General features: G+C 43.1%; 2 protein-coding genes across 4 annotated transcripts in view; one reads left to right on the top strand and one right to left on the bottom strand.

Annotated features, from left to right (window-relative positions):
• Positions 1 to 293: 293 nt before the first annotated feature.
• On the bottom strand, positions 294 to 14,058 carry ccdc12 (coiled-coil domain containing 12). 2 transcript variants are annotated; one of them, XM_088929443.1, is made up of 7 exons: positions 13,958 to 14,058; positions 8,530 to 8,600; positions 2,715 to 2,794; positions 2,440 to 2,501; positions 2,002 to 2,036; positions 1,819 to 1,895; positions 294 to 1,492 (listed from the first exon to the last, which is right to left on the bottom strand). In XM_088929443.1, the coding sequence occupies exons 1-7, from the start codon at positions 14,039 to 14,041 to the stop codon at positions 1,413 to 1,415; spliced, it is 489 nt and encodes a 162-aa protein (XP_088785569.1). In that variant the 5' UTR covers positions 14,042 to 14,058; the 3' UTR covers positions 294 to 1,412. The 2 variants fall into 2 exon arrangements, with proteins under 2 accessions (XP_088785569.1, XP_088785570.1); XM_088929444.1 differs by having other exon boundaries at positions 779 to 890.
• Positions 14,059 to 22,708: 8,650 nt separating this feature from the next.
• Positions 22,709 to 24,129, top strand: part of nbeal2 (neurobeachin-like 2) — a 96,709-nt gene continuing 95,288 nt past the window's right edge. For both annotated transcript variants that reach the window (XM_088929531.1, XM_088929530.1), the window contains exon 1: positions 22,709 to 23,065. In XM_088929531.1, the coding sequence (XP_088785657.1) occupies positions 23,015 to 23,065 (51 nt within the window). In that variant the 5' untranslated portion in view covers positions 22,709 to 23,014. The remainder of the gene's footprint in view (positions 23,066 to 24,129) is intronic.

Here is a 24,129-nt window from a genome sequence, read left to right as displayed (position 1 = left end):
CTTTGCCCAATCAAGTCTCACAAAAATAGTGATTTAATCCTAAATGCAAATCTGTCACAAGAGTGAAAATTAACATAACAGGGCTTGACAGGTACACCAGTGAAGACCTGCAGAAACCAGGATGTGAATAGTGTCAATAAGGTTAAGTGTACCAAAGCTTTACAAGTCTTTAAGAAAACTAATTTGTGCTCATAGTGGTAGCAGTATTTGTTCAATGAGATCATGTTAAACATACAGTATTAAAGGCATAACTGGTTAGGTCACTTTAATTAAGGAAGTAACACAATCAAAACTCAAGTCAAATTCTTTTTATTTTACTTTCATTACAAAACAAATTCGGTTAACTACATATGGTAAAAAAATAACTCCTAAACAACTGTCTTTGCAATTTCTTTTCATTTCATTGGAAGAGGCTCACTAACGTCAGTGTGTAGGACACTGTGGTTAGGCCCTGCTGTATGTGCCAGACACCAGCAACCAGAAACCACCAGGAAACTGGATACCTAGATACTGTATACAAAACCAGGGGCTTACATGACGGCAAGCAAGAGCAGGTGCTGACTGATATACAGCGTGGTTTTAAAAAGCTTGATAAAGTGTGACCAGCATCAACTTTAGTAAGATCTAACATCAGAAAACAAATGCAGTCACTGGATTTAAACAAGAAAAATTCTTACATTCACACTAGGAACAGTCTGACAAATGTAGAATAGGAAAATCAGAAAATTTTATTTTACCAAGCTTCTAAACCACAATTTACAGAGATGAAATTCAATACATGTACAAAATGTCATTAACAGTCTTGAAGGAACAAAGACGTTCTGGGTTCACCCTGCCTCAGAGTTCATGGTATCAATCTTTCCCTGTCCTGAGCGATTCTTAAGATGGATCTGTACACAAAGAATAGTATCTTAAACACTATGCAGACACCCGAACGCGTCATGACTTCATTTGAAAACCAAAGCCATGCCAGACACTTTGATTACAGGCATCTTCTGACCAGAACAAAGAGATAGGCCAAAATTCTCAACAAAACAAAAAAAAAATCTAAAGAAAAACACAAAGGAAAGGATCTGTCCTGTGTGTGCTGCTTTCTGTGAAACTGTACAAACATGAGCCCCCCTGGTTGGGCTGTCTGCTGCCCCTCTGGGTGAGCAGCAGGCGGTGGTGTTAGTGTCCTGACAGCTGCTGTTGCTGTGGGCCCTGGCTGTCTTTCCCACAGAGCTGGGGGCACCGAACAGAGATCCAGCTCGTCACCAGTCTGCATGGCATTAAAAGCAACCTGGCCTAGCAGCAAAACGTTATTCTGCCGGTCGTCTGCTAGGACAGGGACGCAGCCTGGGTGACGCACGGCAGGAGGGCACATCTGGTGGAGCTGCCGCCAGCCCCGGTCGGAGCCTCGCACGGCGCCATCAGTCCGAATCGCCCTCGCCCTCCCTGACGGCGCCCACTGCTGCGGCCAGCTGCTCCTCGCTGCCCTTCAGCCGCTCCCCTGCGGAGAGAGAGTGCCAAACGTCCAAACTGCAGGCATCCTGACATCCCAGCAATCAAGCAATACGCCAAAGCCATTGTCAGCATCAGTACTTACTCAAGCAGCCATACTATACTACTAATGTGTGACATTACCACCACATTGAAGTATAATGAGCAAGTATATAAACTGCTAAAACAATACAAAACGAAACGGAAGACAAATGCTCACATTAAATTTGCTTCGACACCTTTTCAGCACAGCTTCACTTAGATCTATACAGTTTCAGCTCCCTGGCTTCCAGCCTTACAACATGCCAATATACACCAATTCCACGCTGCACTCACTGATGAGCTCTGCGATGGCTCTCTGTGTCCTCTTCTCCAGCTTCTCCAGTTTCTTGGCCACATCCCTTTTAAGGTCCCTTTAGCACAGAAAACATGAGACATGACACAATCTGCTCAGATCTGAGAACGCCATGAGGAGCAAAGTGAGAAAACAAACCAGAAAATGAAAAAAGTGGCCCATACCAGTCAGGCTTCCTGGGAGCTAGGTTAGCCAAATCCTAAGGCAAATAAATAAAAGGAAATATTACAGGTCAGTAAGACATTCTAGTTTCATTCAGTCTAACTGATGTTCACACATTTATATTGTTAAAACAATGGTCTCCAAAATCAGGATCTCAAGTCCAACACCTGCTAAAGATTGCAGGTATTCTGAATTTCGTACAAAATGAAGTGAACTGAATGACTAAAAACTCAGAATGGAATAAAAAACAGAAACACTGCAGCCCTGAAGCACAAGATCTAAGGCGACGCTAGTGCCATGGCTTCTTTTGAGAAACAGCTAGAGGAGATCCTCATATCAACTAGCTTCTAAACCAATGCAGACAGAAGGGCCTCATTTGTTAAAGTCTACCGGTTCCAATACATATCTACTTCTGGTGTTTCAGTCTGTTCCACACTCACCACTTCCTCAATCACTGGTTCAGGATTGGCTGCCTCCAGCTGCTCCTTCACCTTCTCCTCCACTGAAACACAGGAACGATTTTAGGATTATCCCGTGGCTGTGTGCTGCACTCATTATTAGCTGTGTCCTCATTATTAGCTCTGTGCAACTTGACTGTCACCATTCCCTATGTGGCCACAGATATCTTCACTGGTGTCCTGTCATCTGTGTTACTAACATATCCCGTTGCATTTTTTGCCTGCCAGTCCTATGCTGTTTTCCTGTGTCTCCTCACCTGAGGCTGGCTTGGCCTTGGGCACCTGTCTCTGTCGCAGCTCCTCGTCCTCTGGGGTGTAGTTCCTCAGCTTCAGCTCTCTGTAACACAGCCACATCACAGGTTACTACTACACCAAGAGTTACAACAGCTAAAATGACGCTATGTCACCTAGAACACTGTCAGCAGGGTTGAGAAGTGCCACAGTACAATGAGGAATGTCACAGGCACAAACAAGAACGGTATAAAAATAACAAAATTGAAGAACGACCCCTTTTGACCAGCCAGAGCTTTGTTTGAAACTTGAAATCAAAGCAGATAACCGATTCTTTAACAATCCCAACATACTGCCTTTTTGAAAGGAAAGTTCCTCCTATTTAAAGGCATTTAAATGGATTTATTCTTAGCACCCTTCATGGACTACACTGCATCCCACTGTGCTGCTGAACACTCCCGCCATTGTCAAGTTCACAAAACAGGCAGACAATGTGTGGAACAGCAGAGTGGAAACAGCTGTCCTGATTTTAATACCTTGCCTCTGCTCCTATTCCACTTTCTTCAAACAGCACTAATCTTCATGTAAACACACTGCATCTGGAACATGTATTCTCATCATCATCAGGCTCTTGAGCTACATACCAGGGCAGCAGTGTTATTGAGCACCTTGGTGCTGAATGTCTCTGAATTACATCAGTGCTGATGGTGTTATTGAATTCCTCAGCAGCCTCACCAGAGATCTGGGCCGGAGCCTGTTCAGCAGTGTCATGCTACAGCGCCAGGCCGGAGAGTGAAAAGCTAACCAGTTTCAGGGTTAGAGAAAGTATGCAAAGCGATGTGGGCAGGTTGTGCAACTAGCCAAAATGGCATTTTTAAAGAAGCACAGCTGAGGAATCCAGTGGTACTGAAAGCCAGTGCCGGGAGGTGGCAGAACTTGCAGCCTCTTCCCCTACTCTGTGAGAATGAACAGACTGATGCACTGAGCTGAGACTGTGTTCATCCCAGAACCCTGCTGGGGAGGATCAACTCACGGACACACTGGGCCTCTCTCAAATTATAACCTTTAAAAGCTGCATGGTCTGTATCAAGAGAGATAAAGTTTTTTTTTAAGTGAATGACTCCTCTCCCTCATCTCATTCCACTCATGTCCTATCTGAGCTCATGAGCAAATTTCAATCCTCAGCAACGTCAATTTCCAGAGGATCAGTGCAAACAGAAGTACAGTGAAAAAGAAATTAATAGATTCCAAACTTTTTAATCTCCTCTAAACTTAAATCTCCCTTTATTACATGTTTAGATGTCAAAGAGCCTTACTACAAACAAGCCTTGAATTTCTGACAAACATATTTTGAAAGTGCATTGTAAAGTTAGGATTTTAAAAAATATATATTAAGAGAGGGATGGAGCTGACATTTGAGAACAGAACTGCAGAACCCTCTTGAAATGCACTTTGCTAAGCTGCTGTTGCTGAATTCATACCCATCACTACAGCTGACAGTGAGGGGGCTTCAGACTGAGGAATGGGAGGTGAAACAGCATATGGAGTAAGACATTTAGCCCTGTAAGGAAATGAAAACCAGCTCTCAAAGCGTTCCCAGTAATGATTATTGCAATATCCTGAGTCCATCCTAGAAGAGGAAATAAATATTTTGTCAAATAATTTCACCTTTCCTATTTCTTGTTTTTATTACATAAGAAAGGTTACAAATGAGAAGAGGCCATTCAGCCCATCTGGCCTGTTTTGGTGGTTTTATTTTCATATCTCCTTCCTCTTCTGTCCAATGTCATATGGAGAACAGAAACCACAGGTGTAGAAACACTGGACAGGGCAATCGTGACGCACCAATCCAGGCGAACTCAGTCAGTTCTGTGAGGCCCTGTGAGACCTCACCAGTGTGGGAAGAGCCTGCGCTGGCTCAGCCCAGGAAGGGAGGGGTTAAATAAGCTGGAAGTGTGAAAGACTCCCAGCCCAGACTGAAGCAAACAGCAGAATGGGGTTAACAAGGGAGGACATCTCCCAAAAGCACTCAGAACAGTGGACCTGCACAGGACAAGAAGACAGAATGGGTCTGTTAATATGAGCTCTGCTCCGTCACACTGCTCTCCATGAACAGTGTGCAGGGGTGTTTAAATATAAAGTTAAAATGAAATATTATATGTTTCAAATATTCCATTGTAACTATGTCAGGGATATTGCACATCCAATATGGTCCTTTTTTAATTTTGAATGATGATTTTATATTGAGCACCATGAGAAACATACCACTCTAATCATGTATGAGAAGAAACTCTAAAATCATGTGTTTTTTAGAAAAATGAATTATGCGGCTTTTGGGTATTAATTGATCATTCGTGACTGGCCAAAGTACAATCAAATGATGTTTTCCATAAGCACTTAATCACTTCATTAGTGAGAGAGATGACTGGACACAGGTTATCAGATGATTTCATCTGTTGAATATCAAATGTGGCGAAAATGAGAAACCAGAGAATCACCGATGTTCCCCAATTATCAACAGGACAGCTCCCTAAAGCCATCACTATGACAGAGGCTGTCACAGTGAACTCAGTTGTGCGGGCGTGTTCAAATTTGGCAATTTCTTTCCTGACAAGATGATTCGAACACACTCAAGCCACGATCTGGAAGACTACGAGTCGCAGTGCCTTATTGTGACTGATGGGGGTGGTCAAGTATCCAGAGTGTCTAGTGGTTGAAGAGCTGCACTTCTAGGGCCTCATGGAACTCGTGACGTGGCATGGCTTGGCTCAAGTCTTGGCACCTCACCTGCTACCGTTCCTGCAACATCATCCCGATAGGACAGAATTCCAACAGCACAACACGTCTTCAAACTGCTCATGTAACAAAGACTCTCTTCAAGATTAAAATGGACCAGTTATGCTGTGGGCGCTGCAGATTTGAGTATTATTGAACATTTGAGGAATGAAGTGTGTCATGTAGACCACTGAACGGGAATATGATTGCCAAGGGTTTATATGAGGAAAGGGACACAATCCACAAGACAGGACCTGCAACCTGATGCAAAGCATGTGCTGCAGATGTACAGATTGTACTGGTTTCAACTTTGACCACTCCTGCTTCTGCCCAACCTGTGCCACAGCAGACCCCATTGAGCCATCCTGATAATGACAAATATTAATCAGCATAATGGATTTACTTATGTCTGTTCAATAAAATGCCCTGCACTTACTTCAAATAAGATGTATTTGCTATTTCCTGATACTAACTTTCTAAATTTGTTGCAATATAATTAGGAGCCATTTTAGAAATAATTTAAAAGCTTCAGCACAAACATGGTGGGACATCAGTGTCCAAAGAACTGCACTGCACTATGTGGTTCCCTTCTGACAGACACACGGGCCTTGAATTTGTGCAGTCCAAACGCAGTTCTGCCTGGCCTCCAAGCCTGAGAGGTGCCGAGTTCATTCTCAGCTTAATGCTCATCCTGTTGGGCACAAAAATAGATGCTCTTGAAATGCAGGCTGCTCGGCTGATGTTTCTGAAGCAAACACACACAGTGAGGCCCCAAGACTGCTGCTCTTGGTCTGGATACTGACAAGAGGCTTGGTGTGAGAGTGGGAGGTGGTGCATCTGTCACTACTTCATTTCCCTCCAGCTTATCTCACAGAAAATGAGTTCCGGTCCTCCCTCCTTCCCTCCCTGCCATTCCTGCTTAACCTTTTCAGCCTTAACCAGCTCTCCTCTATCACACAACAGAGGGAACTGAAACTCGGTGCTAACAGTGACACTCTGTATAGCGCCTCTGAGGAAATGAATTAAGTTACTGCACTCTGCCGTGCTCAAAGTTTCTGTTACAAGGTGCATATAGGAGCCTTTAAAATACATGAGTGATCCATTTGACTTTTACAGTTTTTATAATATTTTAATAATTTAATTATTGGCATAGATCCAGTTTCTTTTTTCCTCATGTTCCAAAGCAGCTTAGCACTGATTACGTCAGGGGAAAATACCTTGATCAGCAAATCAATAACGAGTGAGCACGTATCTTAGTTCTGAATTAAGGGCAGACATAGAACCTAATTAGAACCTAGTGCTCTAATCCTGTAAGCTCCATTTTTCCAATTTTTTGTAAAAAAAGCTTGTTTCATATCATCTAATAGCCTCTTGCTTGGTACGGATCTACAGTCTGGCATTGGAGCTTTACAATTTTCAGAAAAGGAGCCTGCAGCTGAGTAGACAACAGCTTGAGAAATCTTTGTTGGGCCTCCCAAGTTCCTCTGCAGGTCTTACTGAAACCTTTTCTGCTGCTCATGTTGGTTCCTCCAACGTGATGCACAGATCTGAAGAAGTGAAAAATCCTCCAGTAGCTTACTTATCCTAGAGTGAGCATGTACAACTGCCATTACACCTCTCAGCACGAAAAGCCCAAGCCAGAGACTGATCGGTGCTTAGGAGAGCGTTTAGGCAGGACAGGGACGATGCCACAGTCCTCTGGGGAGCAGACAGGACGGTGAAGCAGGTCTGCACTCTCTCTGCTCATACCCCTGTCTGGGAACAGCTCCTCTAAGTGTCAGCCCAGCCTGGCGTCACTGCCACTCCCCCTGATTCACTGGGACATCGCCACACACCGGCTGACCCCACACCTCAGAACCACATCCCCCCATCTCCTTGTCACCCCTCATATAATATCGCCATCACCCTCCATAGTGAGCAATGACAAACCTCTGGCATGCTAATGAGAAGCTGTTCAATGTCTGCAAATTCTGCACACAGACAGACATTTAAGTCGAAACATTTGTTCCCAACAGTCTTTTCTTAGCATGCTACAGAGCAGGAGACTGTGCGACATGAAGTATTAGCAGGGTGTTGGAATTAGTGACTCTGCTCTGTGTCTGCTAGCCTCCATAAAATCAAGTTCGAAGTACAGGAAGTATGTATGAGTCACAGCTGTAACCTCCCACACGTTGAAATGAAGCAATTATAGATTACATGATTGATTGTGAAGGTGTCATAATAAAACCAAGAAGGGGAATATACTTCCAGTCAGTTTACAGCAAAGACACACTGAATCTATCCATGAGCCATGCACTAGATCAGCCATAAAGCTAGAAACCTTCTGACAGGTGCTTTTCTCTCTTGATTGAGTTACGCTGCTAAATTAGCAGCATAATGAAAATAAACAATTTCCCCACAGTTCATAATTAAATAATTGTAATAACTATCAAAGACTTTATGGATGCCTCACTGCTTCAGACAACTTCAAGAGTACGTAGCTAAGCAGTGGAAACTAGAGGATACAAATGGAGATTATATGACAGTGCCTTTAAAACTCAGACATGTCTTTACACAAAGGGTGGTGGGAGTATGGAACAAGCTAAGCAGCCATGTTGCTGAAGCCAATATGATACCCTGGCTTCTGTCATGAAACACCTGGATGAGACCCTTTGATAAATTAGCCACTAACTACCGAATATGCTAGATGGCTTGATTGACTTTATCTCTTTTCAACCTATCCTATGTTCAATCTGGACACAGTCCCTTGTTTACAGAAACGAACTGGCCTGTGTGGCACTGTCTGCTTAAACTGATTACACTGAACCGCAGCTTACAGGACACTTAACCAATGTGGGCCTGAGCTCTGCCTGCAGCAGAGAGTGGACTTACCGGCTCGGTTACACCTCTCTGGTCCCATCCTTGTATTTTCAGCCAAACAGCTTAATTAGCTCAATACTTCACTGTACCGATTATCCACATGCTACAGGCTGCAAACAAAAACTACACTGGCTCTAAGCAGAGTGCATTATTACTTCATCGTGTGAAACACCCTTTTAAATACAGCCCCCCAGGGAAGCAGCTCACCTGTGCTTCTCCTCTTCTGCCTCCTCCAGCGCTCTCTTGCTCTCTGGCTCTCCATCCTCTGGTTCTCTCCCCTTTCAGATAAATGACATCGCATTAGCATGGGCTTACCAAACCTGTCCAGCAGGACAGGCAATACTGCTCTCCCCGGGACAACGTCATCTCCCCGGACAGATCTGCACAGTTTCTCTGCTGGGTACTCTACAGGGCGTGAATACAATACTGGGACCCCTCCTTTTTAATACCCTGACCAACAGCTACACAGCAGAACAATGCCGGTATTTTGCCATCAGCTGTTGATTCCCACAGTGGTGACGGCTGTATTTAGAAGGATGGGTGCAAGCACGGTTTTTGACATTCATGTGGTCAGTGAAAAGTCAGATACTGAGTCAAGAAAACGACGCAAGACTATACTGATCAACTCTTTACAGAAAAGTCAAGCTTTGTGACAGTGAGAGCGGGTCAATCTTCCCTTGATGCAAAGATCAAAACTGGATGTGCAGGCAACAGTTAAGATCAGAGATTATCTCTATGCAAACAACCGTCACTTAATAGTCAAAACTCTGCTTAGACCTTTATCGAAAAGTAAGACATATCTATTCATATCATTACAACAGACTCTTATTCGGAAAAGCCTGGCCCAGTGCAGCACAGGCAGAGCCGTGCCTGTGTGTGTGGGCTTCCTCGCAGGCAAGGCAAAGTGATCCCTGAAATGGTCGTTATGGTAACACGGCCGCTGCACCGCCATGGAGACGGCAGGTAAGAGAATCCTCCCAGGGGATTCTGCACCCCTGTGCTGCTGAGCAGTAACATATGTCCACATCCCCTTGAAATGCCTCTGCAGCTTTTGTTTAGGGCTAACCTAACAATATCCATCCATTCGTCCAACGTCTAGCGGCTTTATCCAGTTCAGGGTCAGGAGGGAGCTGGAGCCTATACCGGCAAGCAACGGGGACAGGGCAGGATACACCCTGGATGGGACGCCAGTCCATTGCAGAGAACACTCAGACACAAGAGACTCACAAACTCACACCATTGGCCAGTTTTCCCAAAAAACAATTAACCTCCCAGTATCTCTTGGGACTTGGAGAGAAAACCAGAGCACCTAGAGGAAAACCATGAAAATTTGGGGATAACATACAAACGGCACACAGATAGCACCCTAAGATCCACAACAGACCCCAGGGACACAGCACCTCCGTGCCACCCACCAAACAATAGAAATAATCAAATCAATTTACATGCTATGGTGAGAGCTGAGCAGTGTCTCAAAAATGGACAGCAGCATTTCAGCCTAGTAACTTCACATTACCCATATATCTGGCTGACTCTTTTATCCAGAGCAATGTACATTTGCTCTCACATATACAGCTGGGCATTTCTGCTGGAACAATTCAGAAGAGGTAATTTGCTGCAAATGATTACTGACTGGACACAGCCAGCCTTAGGGGTGTCCCAGTGCCCCAGAATCAACAGAAGATGGACATCATGCATCATGCATAACCCATGTCTTTTCCATCAGTAAGAGGACTCAACACAGAAAAAGCATGCTGTGAAGGGAACAATCCTAAAGCCTACTGTTACTTTCCCAAAGGGCACAGAGAGAGAAGTGTGAAATCACCATTGCTAGCAATGTGTGAAAAAGAATTATACTGTGATGCTATTTATATATTCACATCCTGCTTCAGCATTTTTCTGCTACTGATTTTTACTATGGAGTAGCAGCATGTTTATCGAGAATAAGTCAAACCCCAATGGTTTCTTGCAGTTCCATCATTCTATCACAATGAAAAGGTGGTATGTCCTTCAGCACAGATAATCACTCCTGCACCTGGAGGACATTTATTACAAGCCTGGGTGGGCTGCAACCACCCAGCAGCAGGAATGAACTGTCATTTGTCCAGAGGGTGCAGAAGTCTACAAACAGTCCCACACAAACACTCCCATGCTGCTAAATCTCATACATTGCGTCTGAATGTCACACACTGATTAAAATGAAATTTGTACGTGCACACAGTTGATAAGCACAGCCCCAGGACTGTTCACAACCCACACAGAAAGACCACCCCCAACTTGTGCTGCATTCTGGAACACATCTAACCTGTAAGTCTTGTGCATCCTGTATTTCTTTTATTCCAGTTCTTGCAGCCAAAAACAAGCAGCATGTATTGGCCATAAAAAGTAGAAACAAGTTTTTAACAAGCAGAAGCAAGGCCCCAGTGGTGACGCTCAGCTCTGACATGTTACCACTGAGCCGTAGCACTTTCTATAGAGGACCAGGATGGTCAACTCGCCCGCTTTAACACGGAATATTCTGCCCCCCTTAAAGTGGTGCATTATGGGAATCCAAAGAGCTCTCGAGATGGTTTTTATCTCATATAAAATCTGATTTCTTATTCTAGAGCTTCTTTTTTTTAAAATGTTTTCCATTTTTATCGTGAATCTTAATGAATTGTTGAGAATCACCCTTGTTTAACACAGCTCCATGTTATTTTGACAGATTATGTTTTCAACTGGTCTGATGAGTTCTTTATCACCAACGTGGTGCTGGAAACAGAGGAAAAGAACACTTTCTCTGCACACACCAACTCGCAGGGCAAACGTTACTTGGAGTCAGAGGTTGGATTAATATAAAAACACTTTACTTTTCTTCAGGTGGTAAAAATAGGACAATAAAAGCTAAACCTAATCTTCAGAAGCTTTCTACTGGGAAGTTTAGTACTGCTGCCCCTTTAAAATTCTCAGCGTGAAATTTATAAATGGGCTGGGATGCTAGCTTCCACGGCTTTTCCTGGAAAAACTAAGCTGTTCCCTCGTTTTGATATAACAATGCAAAAGCCTCTGGCGTTCCTAAAAGTCAGGGCAACACTCGCAGTGCGGAAAACCCTCAGCTTCAGTGAACAGAAGCCAAAATAACAATAAACCCAAACTGTGCACATAAGCATGCTCACACAAGCATCTGTGGCATTAACCTCGAGTTCACAAAGGAAGGCAGCTGGCTCGTTACCAATCTTCTGGCACAAGTGCAAATGCCAACGTTTTCTAATCTACAGATCTTGGAGCTTATTAAACAGGAACCTCTGCACAAGGCTCTTTTTCCTTGATTGCCCAACAGACGCAGTCAGAAGAACAGCTGTTGGAGACATTTTATTACGCATTCACACGTGTGCAGGGAGTCTGTCCCAGGTGTGCCAGGGGCAGGGTTATTCCAAACACAGCATTGCCCAGGTTTCCTCTGTATACTTCCACTGAGAAACCTGCACAAGCAAACTGATCTGAGGTGGCATCTAAGCAACCTGCTGTGGAATGGAAAGACCTAGAGTGGGCTAACATAGCCATCTGTGCTCTCCATCCAGAGTGCCCACCTACTTCTGACATAGGTTACACCTCTCTAGGCCACCCGCTTTAGAAATACTGCACCCTGAATCCAGTCTGTAAGAACTTATGTTATACAAAGAAAGCTTGAAAAGCATTAAAATATATTCACCTGGATATATGATAAATATTGTATTACACAATCAGGGTTGATTTATCTCTATAGCTCTATAGAAATCTCACAATCTTTGCCACTAATCTTCACAGTCAAGTTCTCACCACACAAAACCTGGAGGCACGTCCTGCCCCGCTCAAAAGATATTCCCGAAAAAATCATTCATGCTTATCAGTCTGGAAAACGTTGCAAAACCTTTTGTAAAACTCTGGGGCTCCACCGAACCAGCCAGAAGCATGGTCCCGAAATACAGAAGATTTGGGTCAATAGCGAATATTCCCAAGAGCTGCGATCTGGCCAAAATCACTCCAAGAGCACAGAGTGAAATAGCCCAGGAAGTCACAAAGAACCCCAGGACAGCATCCAGGGATCTACAAGCCACCGTTGCCTTGGCTAAAGTCAGTGTTCATGATTCAATCATCAGAAGAGCACTGGGTAAGAACAGTTTCATGGGAGCGTGGCACAGGCGAAACCATTGCTTGCCAATTGCATTGATACTCATTTTAAGTCTGCCAAAAAGCACCGGGATGACCCTCAAGTCTTCTGGAGGAACAGTCTATGAACAGATCAGTGAAAAGTGGAACTTTTGGGGCTCCATGGTTATGTCTGACACAAAAACGAAACAAACTGCATTCCGTACACAGCAATAAGAGAGACTGATTACTACTTACAGGAAGTGTTTGGTTGCAGCTATTGCAGCTCTAAGTAGCAGAACCAGGTACTGAGCCTAATTAACTTTTTCTCACAGGGGCACTGGATGTTAGAAGGCATTAAATAAATGATACAAGCATCATATGTTGGTGATATAATGTTGGCAATATTAGTTCACTTAGACTCTCTTTTTACATCACTAGAACCCCTATGAATCTCTGATCATACTAAGTGGCAAAAATATGTAAAAAAAAATCAAATTAATACTTTTTCACAAAACTGTATAAACCAGCATAGTCTTGAGATATTTGAAATTACTGTCCAAAGTTCCACAAAAATGCTTAGAGCTACAAATTAAACAAGGTCAAAGTGAGAAAACTGGCAGCAAGATTTTGCACATTGTTACAAGACAGACAGCACAAGGTAAAAGTTAGAAGTCATGCATCTAAAAAACTTTAGTGGGAAGCTTGTGCAGAAAATAATTGAATTGGCATTAACCACTACTGCTTTTAATGCAGATTAATACACTCCTGGCTTTGTACTAAACTGGAAATATCACAACTTTTGTCCTCAGTGTAACTACAAATTTTAATCTGGATTCTCATGTTCTCTCTCTACTTGAGTTTTTTTTTTACTTTGTGAATGTTGATTCTTAAAAGCCGCCTGATGGAATCTGAAATGGGGATACCTGGGATAAAATGTTTTCTTCATTAGTTTTCTACCAGAACTTGTTCCAGACTGCTTCACGCAGTGTTCCTCTTTACTCTCTCCTGCATGTCATTCATCTTTCAGTGAAGCGAAACCTGATGAGCTATGATGTTCTTTATCTGAACTGGACCTCGCATTCCTTCGGCAATCTCTTACTAATACAGTACCAACACCGCATAAAGCAAATTATACCCGTACAATAATCGTTAGAAGACAATTCAGACAACGAACAAGCTTATTGAATGTTAAACTCGTCGTTTTCATATGCTAGTTCTAGCAAAGATATTACTATTGCCCAAACATATTTAGTGACAGCTCATTTCAAACACGTTCTAGTTAGATTAATGCTTAGATTACTTACAATACTACGAATGAGTGGCCTAGTATCTAAACGGCTCGGTACTGTGAGCAGCGCAAACTGAATTAACGGCACACGTTGTAGTGGAAAAGCTAGCTGGCGGTGGATGAGTCTTGTGTATCTTTAGGATCTGTCAAGATCAGCAGGTCTCCAGACATGGACGGACCCAAATAATCAACCGACCAATTCTCTTTCACTCTTTTTGTCTCGGCTTGAAGTCTTACCTGAAACTGCTTGTTCCTAATCGCCTTTAGTCTCTCTTTCCTCTTCAGTGCCTGCTCTTCCAAAGAACCCACGGCTGTCGCCATCTTCCCACAATTCTCTACACCGAAAGCCAAACCTGTCGCAATAGATTGCGTCGATACAGGGTCTCCTGGTAATCGCCGAGCTAGTCGATCCATCCAGAGCCCTTGAATATTAGCTGCAGCAAGATTTAATATATGGGTTATTCCCAAACGGTTTATGACAGGTATAAAGTGATATCTAACAAAAATAGTAAAATAAAAAACGATGGCATTTAGCAAAAGAGCTCTTAAAACAGCACTTGCATTAATGTTTACACAAATCAGAAATTACAAAATATTGAAGAATAATAATAATTGCTTACACTTATATAGCACTTTTCTGGACACTCCACTCAAAGCGCTTTACAGGTAATGGGGACACCCCTCCACCACCACCAATGTGCACCTGGATGATGCGACGACAGCCATAGTGCTCCAGAACGCTCACCACACATCAGCTATTAGAAGCTATTTAGAAATAAAGTTACATATATTTATTATGCATGTTCATACACAGAATGCATACAATGTGTACGTACATATGTTTACAAATGAATGCCAAAACTATTACAGTCTACAAGCAAACCTTCAAACATTTCATACTGAATGTTCCCAAATTATTATAGACCATAATTTCCAAATCCTAACTCTACGGCTTATCAGGCCTGAATTTATACTGGTTTCTGTGGCTATATAGAGACTTCACAACTCTCCTTCTGAATGGGAGGCCAGTCACTGGCAGGATTACCCCCAGCAATGCTAGTCCCCATTCATACAGCTGGGTGGACTGAGGCAACTGGGGGTAAAGTCCCTGACTCAGAGGTACAACAACAACAACACGAATTACAAGTCCACTGTGCTAAACCCCCCTCAAATTATAGCAGAAGGAAAATATAACTAATAGTTTTGTCTAAAACAGAATTTTAATGAGTAGTGAAGGGATCCAAGGTATAACAGCCAAGTTAATGATCCAAAACATCAGAACACTCCGATTTGAAACCAAGAGGCCTGAGGAGCATCACCAGCAGGTAGAGTCTAGGAGATCAGACCAGCAGTTGTCCTTGAACACAAAGGACTGGAAGGCTGGATACAGCAGTGGTACAGCAGTGGGATGAGACACAGTGTGCAGAAGCACGATGAGTGATGATGGGACAGAGGGCAAGACAGAGAGAGGAAAACATTAGGGATGATGGTAAACCTACAGCCGGTGGAGACGTCTGACAAAGGAAGGACAGAGAGGCATAGCTCAGCACAGAAGAGGGAAGAGGAAAAACAGTTATGGTGCAGGACAGAGAGCAGAACACAATTAGGAAGTGGGCAGCAGGAGCACACCAGAAAGAGCCTTCAAACAAACCAAGCATGCAGAACTCAGCCCCACCTTCTGTAGCCACAGACAAACTGGCCTGGGCTATCACAAACACCAGAAAGTTCGATTGACAAGTTTGCAATGTGCTGGAAGGTTAGGAACTTGGAAACTTCAAACAACAAAACCGATAATAATAATAATAATAATATATTCAATGAATTATTATAAATTATTATTATATATTTTTTCTTTTGTTACAGTTTTGTTTGCATGATGTTCAACCAAAGAGAACATGGAGTGGTTCAAGTAGGTAGCTGCATCAACGCGTAGGCTGCAAAGGAACAAATAAAGGTCTATTCCATGCTGAAAAGAGAAGACAAGAAACACAACGTTTTGGCCGTGGAGCCTTTTTCGGGTGTCAGAACTTGGAGTGGCGGTGGTGACAGCATTTTTCTGATCCAATAATCCAATTGTGATGAAAAAAGCAAGCAGAACATCCACAACATTCAGAATTCACAATATTCAGAATTTCTCCAGCGCATCACACTGGACCCAATATAGATAGATAGATAATACTTTATTAATCCCGTAGGGAAATTGATGTGTTACAGCAGTCCAGCCCAAGACAAGCAAAAACAGACATCAGAATAGTTATAAAACAAAAGACAACAAAATAAATAAAAAATAAATAAATACATAGGTGTGTGTAAAATGTGATCATAGTCACTGTAAAAACAATAAAATATGTGCAAAGTGTGCATAGGTTTATACAGACTGATTGTCCAAAAAGTACAATGGAGCAAACATGCTGTCCATAGTAAAGGTTAATGACAAAAGTTGTTAGTTTTACAACAGGTGTTGGAGTTCTGTGAGAAATGAATTTGAAGTTACAGAGTGGTTCTGCATGTGCTACAATGACTGTTGCAGCATCTGAATTGCTCACAGGGGAGCTGAAAGGGCACAAAGGAAAGGCTTACTGCACAACAGGTGAAGTGTTGCTTCTTGTGTGATTGTGGGATTGTTTACAGTGTGAATGACTTCACTTCAACAAACCTTGAAAACTCATTCAGTGCGTTAATCTTTTCCAAGCTGTGCTTTGGACATGTTTTTCCCCCACTTGAGTTAACAAAGAAATGCTAGCGAAAGGATCGCTCACAGAGAAGGGGTGTTTGCCAGCTAATTGTCTCAAGGAGGCGTGATGTTTCCTTTAGTAAACCGTGCGCTTGGTGAGACAACATTGTTATTGCTGTTTCCTGAAACTGATGACCCCCACAGGGCAGGACAAGGTCAGTCACTGGAACAGTGGTTGCTGCTTTTAATGAAATAGCAAGACTCACTTAAAACATGAAAGACTTTAAAAATAGAAGCACTCAGTGTGGTGCTCGATACTCCATTCTTTCCACCGCTAAAGGGACTGCATTAGGCTGGGTTTCAGTAATGTCAGGGAGAGCTGTTGAACGTCAGCATTGTGTAATTCTTCAGTTTTGTCTCTTACTTTCTGTCTTGCTTTCTTTCTGTCTCTCATTTCTTTCTCTCTGCTGGCCCCCAGAATCCCACTACATACTCTCAGGCCATGACAATGGCTTTCTCCTGGCTTGGTGTGACAATATGTCATGTCACGTCTGTATGGCCTGCTCTATGTGGCCTACTTGACCATGATACCACAAATGTCATCCTCGGACGCCATGCCCTTGTAATCCATAAAAATGTAACCCCAGTGTATGCAGTTCTGCAAAAATAAATACTTTATTCTATCTCTGGTTTCTGCAGTTCCATATGGAAAAGGATGTAAACTCTGTAAAGTCACGTGAGAGCTACCGTGTGCATTGAATGCCACATTTCATTTACCACAGAGGAACAAACTGCTAGTGTCAGCACCAGTGCTAACTCAGACCATTAAAATCACACACACAAAGGGTCAGGTGGTGCCTTAAGATATCACACCCTTAGGCCTTCTTGCCGCCTTTATATCATGACTGTAGTCTGCAGCAACGCTGAAACCGAAAGAACTGCCCCCCCCCCCCACCAATTTATAGACCAAGAAATGTCCTGCACCTGCACTGGCACAGAGTGATCCAGATTGTAGTGTGTGTCAGATTCCATTGCGTCTCCATGCCAATCTGACTGCTGCATACACACAGATATAGAGAGGCCTTAGTGTACCACACTGGGCTTGGTGAGTAATCTAGGGCATTGCCATGGCAATACAGCTGCCTGGAGGTTCACTTTTTGCATCGTATTGGCCAAGTGACCAATATACTGCTGTAACAAAAAACTCTATGTCTTACACATAAAGACAGAGCATGTAGGTCATTAATTCTACTGCTGGTACCACTATCCAGCAATCTTTCAATTTACATTTGAGAATTGCAGAAGTGGCAGGGTCCACTGTGTTTGAAACGCTGAATTAAACTTGGTCCAATGGCAGATAAAACTCACGTATTACCCTGGGATAGGAGATTATAAATGTTACTCCTCTCTGAATGGGTTCTCCCCACCACACTGAGTTTGTGTCACTTTTCTTGAGAAAGCAACATTTAAAATATTAAAGGGGAATACTGAACTAACATCCAGCAAGCTTTCTTCACAACACGTTTTTGCTTTATGCCTTCCTCCAATCTATTTGTAGTGACACTAGTCTAAGGCAATGCTGAATTTGGAGGGAATTTGGGCATCTTAATTTTCTCATTGGTATTTCGTATTGGTATAAATAGGTGTAAACGTGATGTGGTGGTCTGCGCTCTGTGATAATGGCCAAGACAGTTGCTTAGAAACAAAGAAAAGAAATTCTAGGGGGATACAGGCGACAAGTTTTGGTGTCCAGCCCACACACAGTACTCACCGCCTTGTCTCTGTGTTCTGCTTTCCTTTAAGTGGTGGATCAAATTGGCTGCTGTTGCAGAGGCAGATGCATTTGCTATCTTTCAAAGCACAGCTTGATGAAACTCGCCTACCATTAACCTGTCAGCTGCCACACTGTCAGGCTGTCCTGAATGGTCCAACCTCTTGCCTCCATCATTTATTAGACTCTTTTAGGTGTTCTACACAGCCAGTAGTCAGATGGCCCAAAGGACCAGAGGGAACAGCAGTCACATTTAGGCTGTGATGGTAGCTGGAGGTACTGTATGTGTGTTGATTCTGGTTTGTTTCATGGATGAAATATCAGCACTCCTGTTTGCTCTGCCAGAGAGCCCTGTCCTTGAGAAAGACCTTGTGCTGGGGTGGTTAATCTTGGACTGGAAAAACACAAGGCTTTCGTTTCTGTTTTATCCAAGACCACAAGGAATAAGAGAGCACGAGAGACATGATATCTAAATCCAGAACTGAGAGGGACATCAATGAATGCTGATGCAGAAAATCTTTTCCCACAGTGAAGGCGTGGGGTGGGATTTGAGGGTTTCTTTACAGATGTGAGAAAACTCCAGAGTCTAAAAAACACTCTAGGGGAGTTTTTGTGTGAGTGAATCCAGAGTGTTCATTCTCATTCAGCCCATTCAAGCTTAACACGGGACTTGCTCTGTTTCCACACCTTGAGTCTATAATTGACACTGCTCTTGTGCTATATCACAAATATTAAAACACTGCAAGACTGAACAAGCATTAATCAGTTATTCAAGTGACATGAAAAGCATCCAGTGAAATGAGAAAAGAGAGCGACACAGCTTTGTGCCAAACTGGCAAGCTTGCACTGGTCTGGAGTGCTGCAACTATTTGATTTTAATTGTCATGAATGATGTTGGACGTAATTCCTAATATGTAGGGATGCAAGATGTGACAGAACAGTTCAGCACAGGATTGACACAAGTTTATTATGAAGGCCCACGGAGAGTAAAGAGGAAATCTGTCCCCTCAGAACTAAATCATAAGCCTGGATCGATTACTTTTCTTTTATACATCACTGCAAGCAACTAATAACCTTCCATGCTACCACATAAAGAATTAAATGCTGTGTTAAGATAAAGAAAACTTGAAATAGATATACTGTAGCTGTACATGAACACAGAATGGTATTTGTACCGCAGAATGCAAACTTACATATTGTCCAGCTGCTCAAATAGCTTAGTGACCTAAATAAGGACCCCCCAGACCCACATCAATTTTAACTGAACTTTCTAGATCAGAACACATTGTAATGCACAAGCCACAAATCTGGTCTGTTCCATACTAATGAGACAAAATTGCAGGATGCAGAGCTCAAGTGAATTTCCTAAAGTAAAACAAGATTAGGAAAGGAAAATGAGAATTTCAATCCCACAGGATTTTTATCAGAGCTAAATTAATGGAACAGTCCAACTCTGTGGGATCACAACGATGGCTTTTTTTTTGCTACCACTTGTAACGTTCGCTAACCTTCTGCACCTTTTCATAATTCTAAAACAATGTGAAGACAAATGCATCAACAGAGTGTGCATTTTGATTTTTTGTCTAGCTGATAACCCTCAATCCATCCATTTGCTAACCGCTTAATTCCGGGTCATGGGGGAGCCAGAGCCTATCCCAGCAAGCAATGGTCACAAGGCAGGACACACCAGGGATGGGACACCAGTCAAATCGCAGGGCACGCACAGACCAAACATGCACACACTCACACCGGGGCAAATTTGACAGAAGCCAATTAACCTACTGTAACGCAACGGGGTATAGGTGGGCGCCCTTGCCTTCTGCCTTCACAGGTCGGCCCCGCACCGTGGGGGACACGAACCCGGGCCTCCGGCATCACTCAACAGGGACCCAGCTTGTTGAGCTAAAGAGAGATCTCTCTACAGCCCAGTGGCTGTGGTCCTGCTATTACAGGGAAGGGCGGTGACGTCACCCTACACTACACCTACACCTCACACTACTTAGTTAGTCTTTAGACTGTGGGAGGAACCCAGAGCACCAGTAATATTCTTCTCATGCCCAGTTCCCCATTTAACTGATGTGTGCGCTGAATTGCGATTCCTCAGTAGGAAACCCACATGGACATTTTGGGAAAGAACATACAAACTCCACACAGATCCACGCACGCCAGGTCTGGAATTATACGCAGGGCCCCAAGGCTGTGAGGCAGCAATGCTAACCACTGTGCCTCCAGGCCGCCAAACCCTAAACTGTCGGCATTGAAATTATTGCAAAGAGAATTCTGTGAATGAGTGCTTCAGAAGGTCAAGGCGGATGAAAAATCGGATGAGCGGCAGCAGCCCCTGCCCCCAGCTGTCTGATGCCTTGTGGGAAAACACAGCAGGTGGAGGAGAGGCAATTGTTGCTCAGGAGCTGCTGCCTGGTGACTGTGCTGTGATGCTGTCAGGGGTTTAGAAGAAGGAGGATTTGTGTTGTAACCCACCTGCAGGCAGTAGGAGGAGGGAGACTCCTGGACACGCATGAAAATCCAAGGAAATAAGGGCAGATCTCAACACAGGACAAAAACAATCCGGCTTCAAAGGGAACGAGAGGGGTGACATCAAGGAAAGAATACAAGCCATGTCTCACTACAGTAGATAGCATGATTGTACAAGTTTAACCCACTGTTAGGGCTGGAGACCTCTGGGAATTCGGCGGCAGCTCTCATTGTTCCACAACGAAGCTGTGTGGTGCTTCAATCTGGTTGTGGTTGCAGACAAAAACAGATGGAATTTGTTGTGCCAGCTCAGCTCGATAAAGAGCAGCAGTGCACGGCCATAGCTTACCACACCAGAGACCCTTTTCAAGCAGGTTTAATTATATAAATGCAATACATAAATACTTCAAGTCGGCAGTTTAAAATTGAGAAGTAGATAAACGAAGCAACAGATGTTTAAGAACTAATAACGGGAGGCTTAAGATCCGTCTGGTAGAATCAATAAAGATCCGTTTAGCATCAGTCAGGAAAAAAAATTAATCCCAGAAGACGTTGGAACGTTTTGTATTTGCTTTTTTTGTTCGGTTTGGCAGTATTACGTCTACTCCAGCCCAATAATAACTGATCGTGAGCTCTTTTTGCCCGTTAATTCAATTGTACTCGTTTTTAGGGCTTATCTGGTGTCATTCAGTGCTGCTGTTTTAATCTGTAAGCACCTCTGGGAGACTGGAGGAAAACAAGACCTAATTACCCTAGTGTGCACTGACGCTGTGGACCGCAGAAGGGACTTATATAATATCAGCCACTAAATAAGGATATTAGATCATTTTATGTGGAAAAAACCCATTCATCCTAGAAAGCTTACCCTTTTCCAGTGCGCGACTCTAGTAAAGCTTCAAGACGAAATCTGAAACATGACAGTAAATTAGGATGCACAACAAACTTGGCAATTTGCTTCTGTATTATTAATGTCCTGTAAAAAAATATCTAGTGTTGTTGTGAAGTCTACACAAAACACATTTCCGTTAGTCATCCGCTTCCGTGAGCTTTGAAATAATTATTTTCGATTTAAAAAAACCTCCAAAAACATTCGATCACAAATATAAACAGCTATTTGACCTCCGCTCACACTGGACACGATATTGATTGGCCCCTAGTGTGTCCTCTTTTGCCAGACAGAAACAGGAAATTGGTGTCTTTACGTGACGGAATAAAACACATGACATACTTTCTAATTTTAGGTGCAATGATGACAATAAAGTAGTAAATATAAAATACACTCCTAAAATGTAGCCCGCAAGTGTTATGAAGACAACTAGGCAAAGGAATGAATTACCAAAGTTGCCATGTAACATTACTGACAGTTTAGGGGAAATAAATGACCCGTTGTTTTATTCTAGACAACAAATTAACGATTTTGTTAAATGGAACTCTATTGTGAGATCCATCTAAAGCCAAGTGGATAACCAGAATTGTATTGTGCTACACGTTTACAAATATTTTGCAATTGAGGCGATTAGATGAAAAAAAGGTTTCTTAGCTTAGCAGTCCATTTGTGTTATGGACGTTATCTCTTAAAATGATACTTAAAACTATATTTCTACGTTAACTTCATTGCGTCGTTTGGAACGCTTAGGTGTATTCCACAATAGGAAACGTCAGTTTTCAAACTGTACTTTCTTGTGGACTTCCTCGTTTTGCCCGACCTTCAGGGATTTGATATTCTGTACTTCAATTTAAATTCAAGACTTTACATCGCAATTCAGCGCACACATCCGTTGAATTGGAAACTGGGCATGAGATGGATATCGGTCTCAAAAAGGCACCTATGACTTTAAGAAGGTTACCTGCCGGCTGTGGTTACGCACCCCACTAGGAGGCCAGCGAGCCAGGGTTTCTTTACAGTTGTTAAAGAGAATCAGTAAGATTGCACCGAAAACGCACATTAACGTCCACATGAACAGTCGTGCTGTGGCGCAGAAAGTGGGTGGGTGATCAAAAATACGGGCTCCAGGAAACCTGTTAGCTTCCAGCTCATCAACAGCAAAGAGTCCTGGGTGCAAGGAAATCCACGCTTGCTATGCAGCGTCTGTTTTCACGACCTCTCTTCCTGCTCAACACGCAGTGGAAACTCTAATAACAATAAGGAACGTGATGCGCTTCTGATGTTGCCGGATTTTATTTTAAACCAGAGCAGGTTTTAACTTTGGAGGAAGTCATGGGTCGGCGGCGATGCAGAAGAAAATGATTCAGGATTAAAGAGCGCTCATTTTCTCTCTCTCCTTTCTTTTTAAACAATAAACAAGATAAATGCATGTTTTAACACTGTGAAGACTCCAATCGCTGACCGAGCACGAGCGAAGAGCCCCAGAGAATGGCTTCGAAGGAGAGGTTGTACGAGCTGTGGATGTTGTACTTCACCAAGGTGAGCGCATTGCCCACGGACACCTGTGGATTTGGCAGGTTTTCTATCAACCATTTCCCCCCTCCCTAAACCGATTACACGGTCGCACATTAAAGCGACTTGCTCTGAGTTCATATATCTCAAGTACAGGAGAGATCTGCGGTGTTTTTCGTTTGGGGGAAGCTCGGCTGTTGTCGAATATTAAAAGTGTTTTGTTTAAAAAGTCTTTCTTTACACTTTTATGACTTTGGATTCACGTGTAACGACTGCGAGATTCCCAGGAGTATGTTTTTTTGTATTCTTGAGCGAGAGGTGCTTTGGTAATTAGAAGCATTTCCGTACTGTTACGGCGTCTGTTGTTTCTGCGCTGTTGTGATGTTTTGGATGTGTTTCAGTGTGGGCTGTTGTAACCGTCTTGGTGAGCTTTGTTAGGGGGTGACAGCTCCAGTCGGTACCTGGCAGCTTTGTGTACTCACTACATGATCAAGGAGTAGTACAAACACACTCAATCCCTTACCTCTACAACAGGAATGACCTGTTGTAGGGATGAAAAACAAAAACAGAGCAATAATAAGCACTTGGCCCTTGCACTGTGCAAACAGCAATATGCCTGCAATATTGCTAATTCTAGTTTACTATTTAGAATAGATTTTCATGCATTTTCGTCACCACAGAGAAACTACAGGTATGGCCCTGTACACTTTCTATTTGTGAAAATATTACCAAGTATAGGAGTATATGTTATGTGGAATCGCATTGTCAGCACTGCACTATAGTAAACGCATTTCTACAGTTAGATTAGTATGCGCTGGGTTGTCTTAAAATATTAGCTTGAAGCACAGTGCAAGATACTACAGCTCTGCCGGCCCGCTGAGCCAGCAGTGACTTGTATCTTCGGTATTCAAAAAAACTTTGACCGAGTTACGCGTAACTGAGCTGATATTTACTTCGCAAGTGTGCCAGGAAGCAGAGGCTTGGCGGAGGTAGCACTGTTTTGCGTTTATTTAACTTCGTCCTCGATATGTCAACACGTGAAACGTCGGTTTACTCCACTGAGCAGGATTGCGTTTGGGAGAGGTCAAGTG

This window comes from Atractosteus spatula, chromosome 12 (assembly GCF_055471065.1).
Source record: "Atractosteus spatula isolate fAtrSpa1 chromosome 12, fAtrSpa1.hap1, whole genome shotgun sequence".
In the NCBI taxonomy this organism is placed as follows: Eukaryota; Metazoa; Chordata; class Actinopteri; order Semionotiformes; family Lepisosteidae; genus Atractosteus; species Atractosteus spatula.
Note: the sequence above shows the minus strand (reverse complement) of the source record. Positions and strands in the feature narration are given on the sequence as shown.

Bases quoted from the DNA above. Each gene is read 5' to 3' on its own strand.
- ccdc12 (XM_088929443.1), bottom strand. From the start codon at position 14,041: ATGGCGACAGCCGTGGGTTCTTTGGAAGAGCAGGCACTGAAGAGGAAA. The intron at 2,795-8,529 runs GTGAGCTGCTTC...GCTGTGTTACAG, and splicing joins GCAGAAGAGGAGAAGCACAG to AGAGCTGAAGCTGAGGAACT. The intron at 2,502-2,714 runs GTGAGGAGACAC...CCTGTGTTTCAG, and splicing joins CAAGGCCAAGCCAGCCTCAG to TGGAGGAGAAGGTGAAGGAG.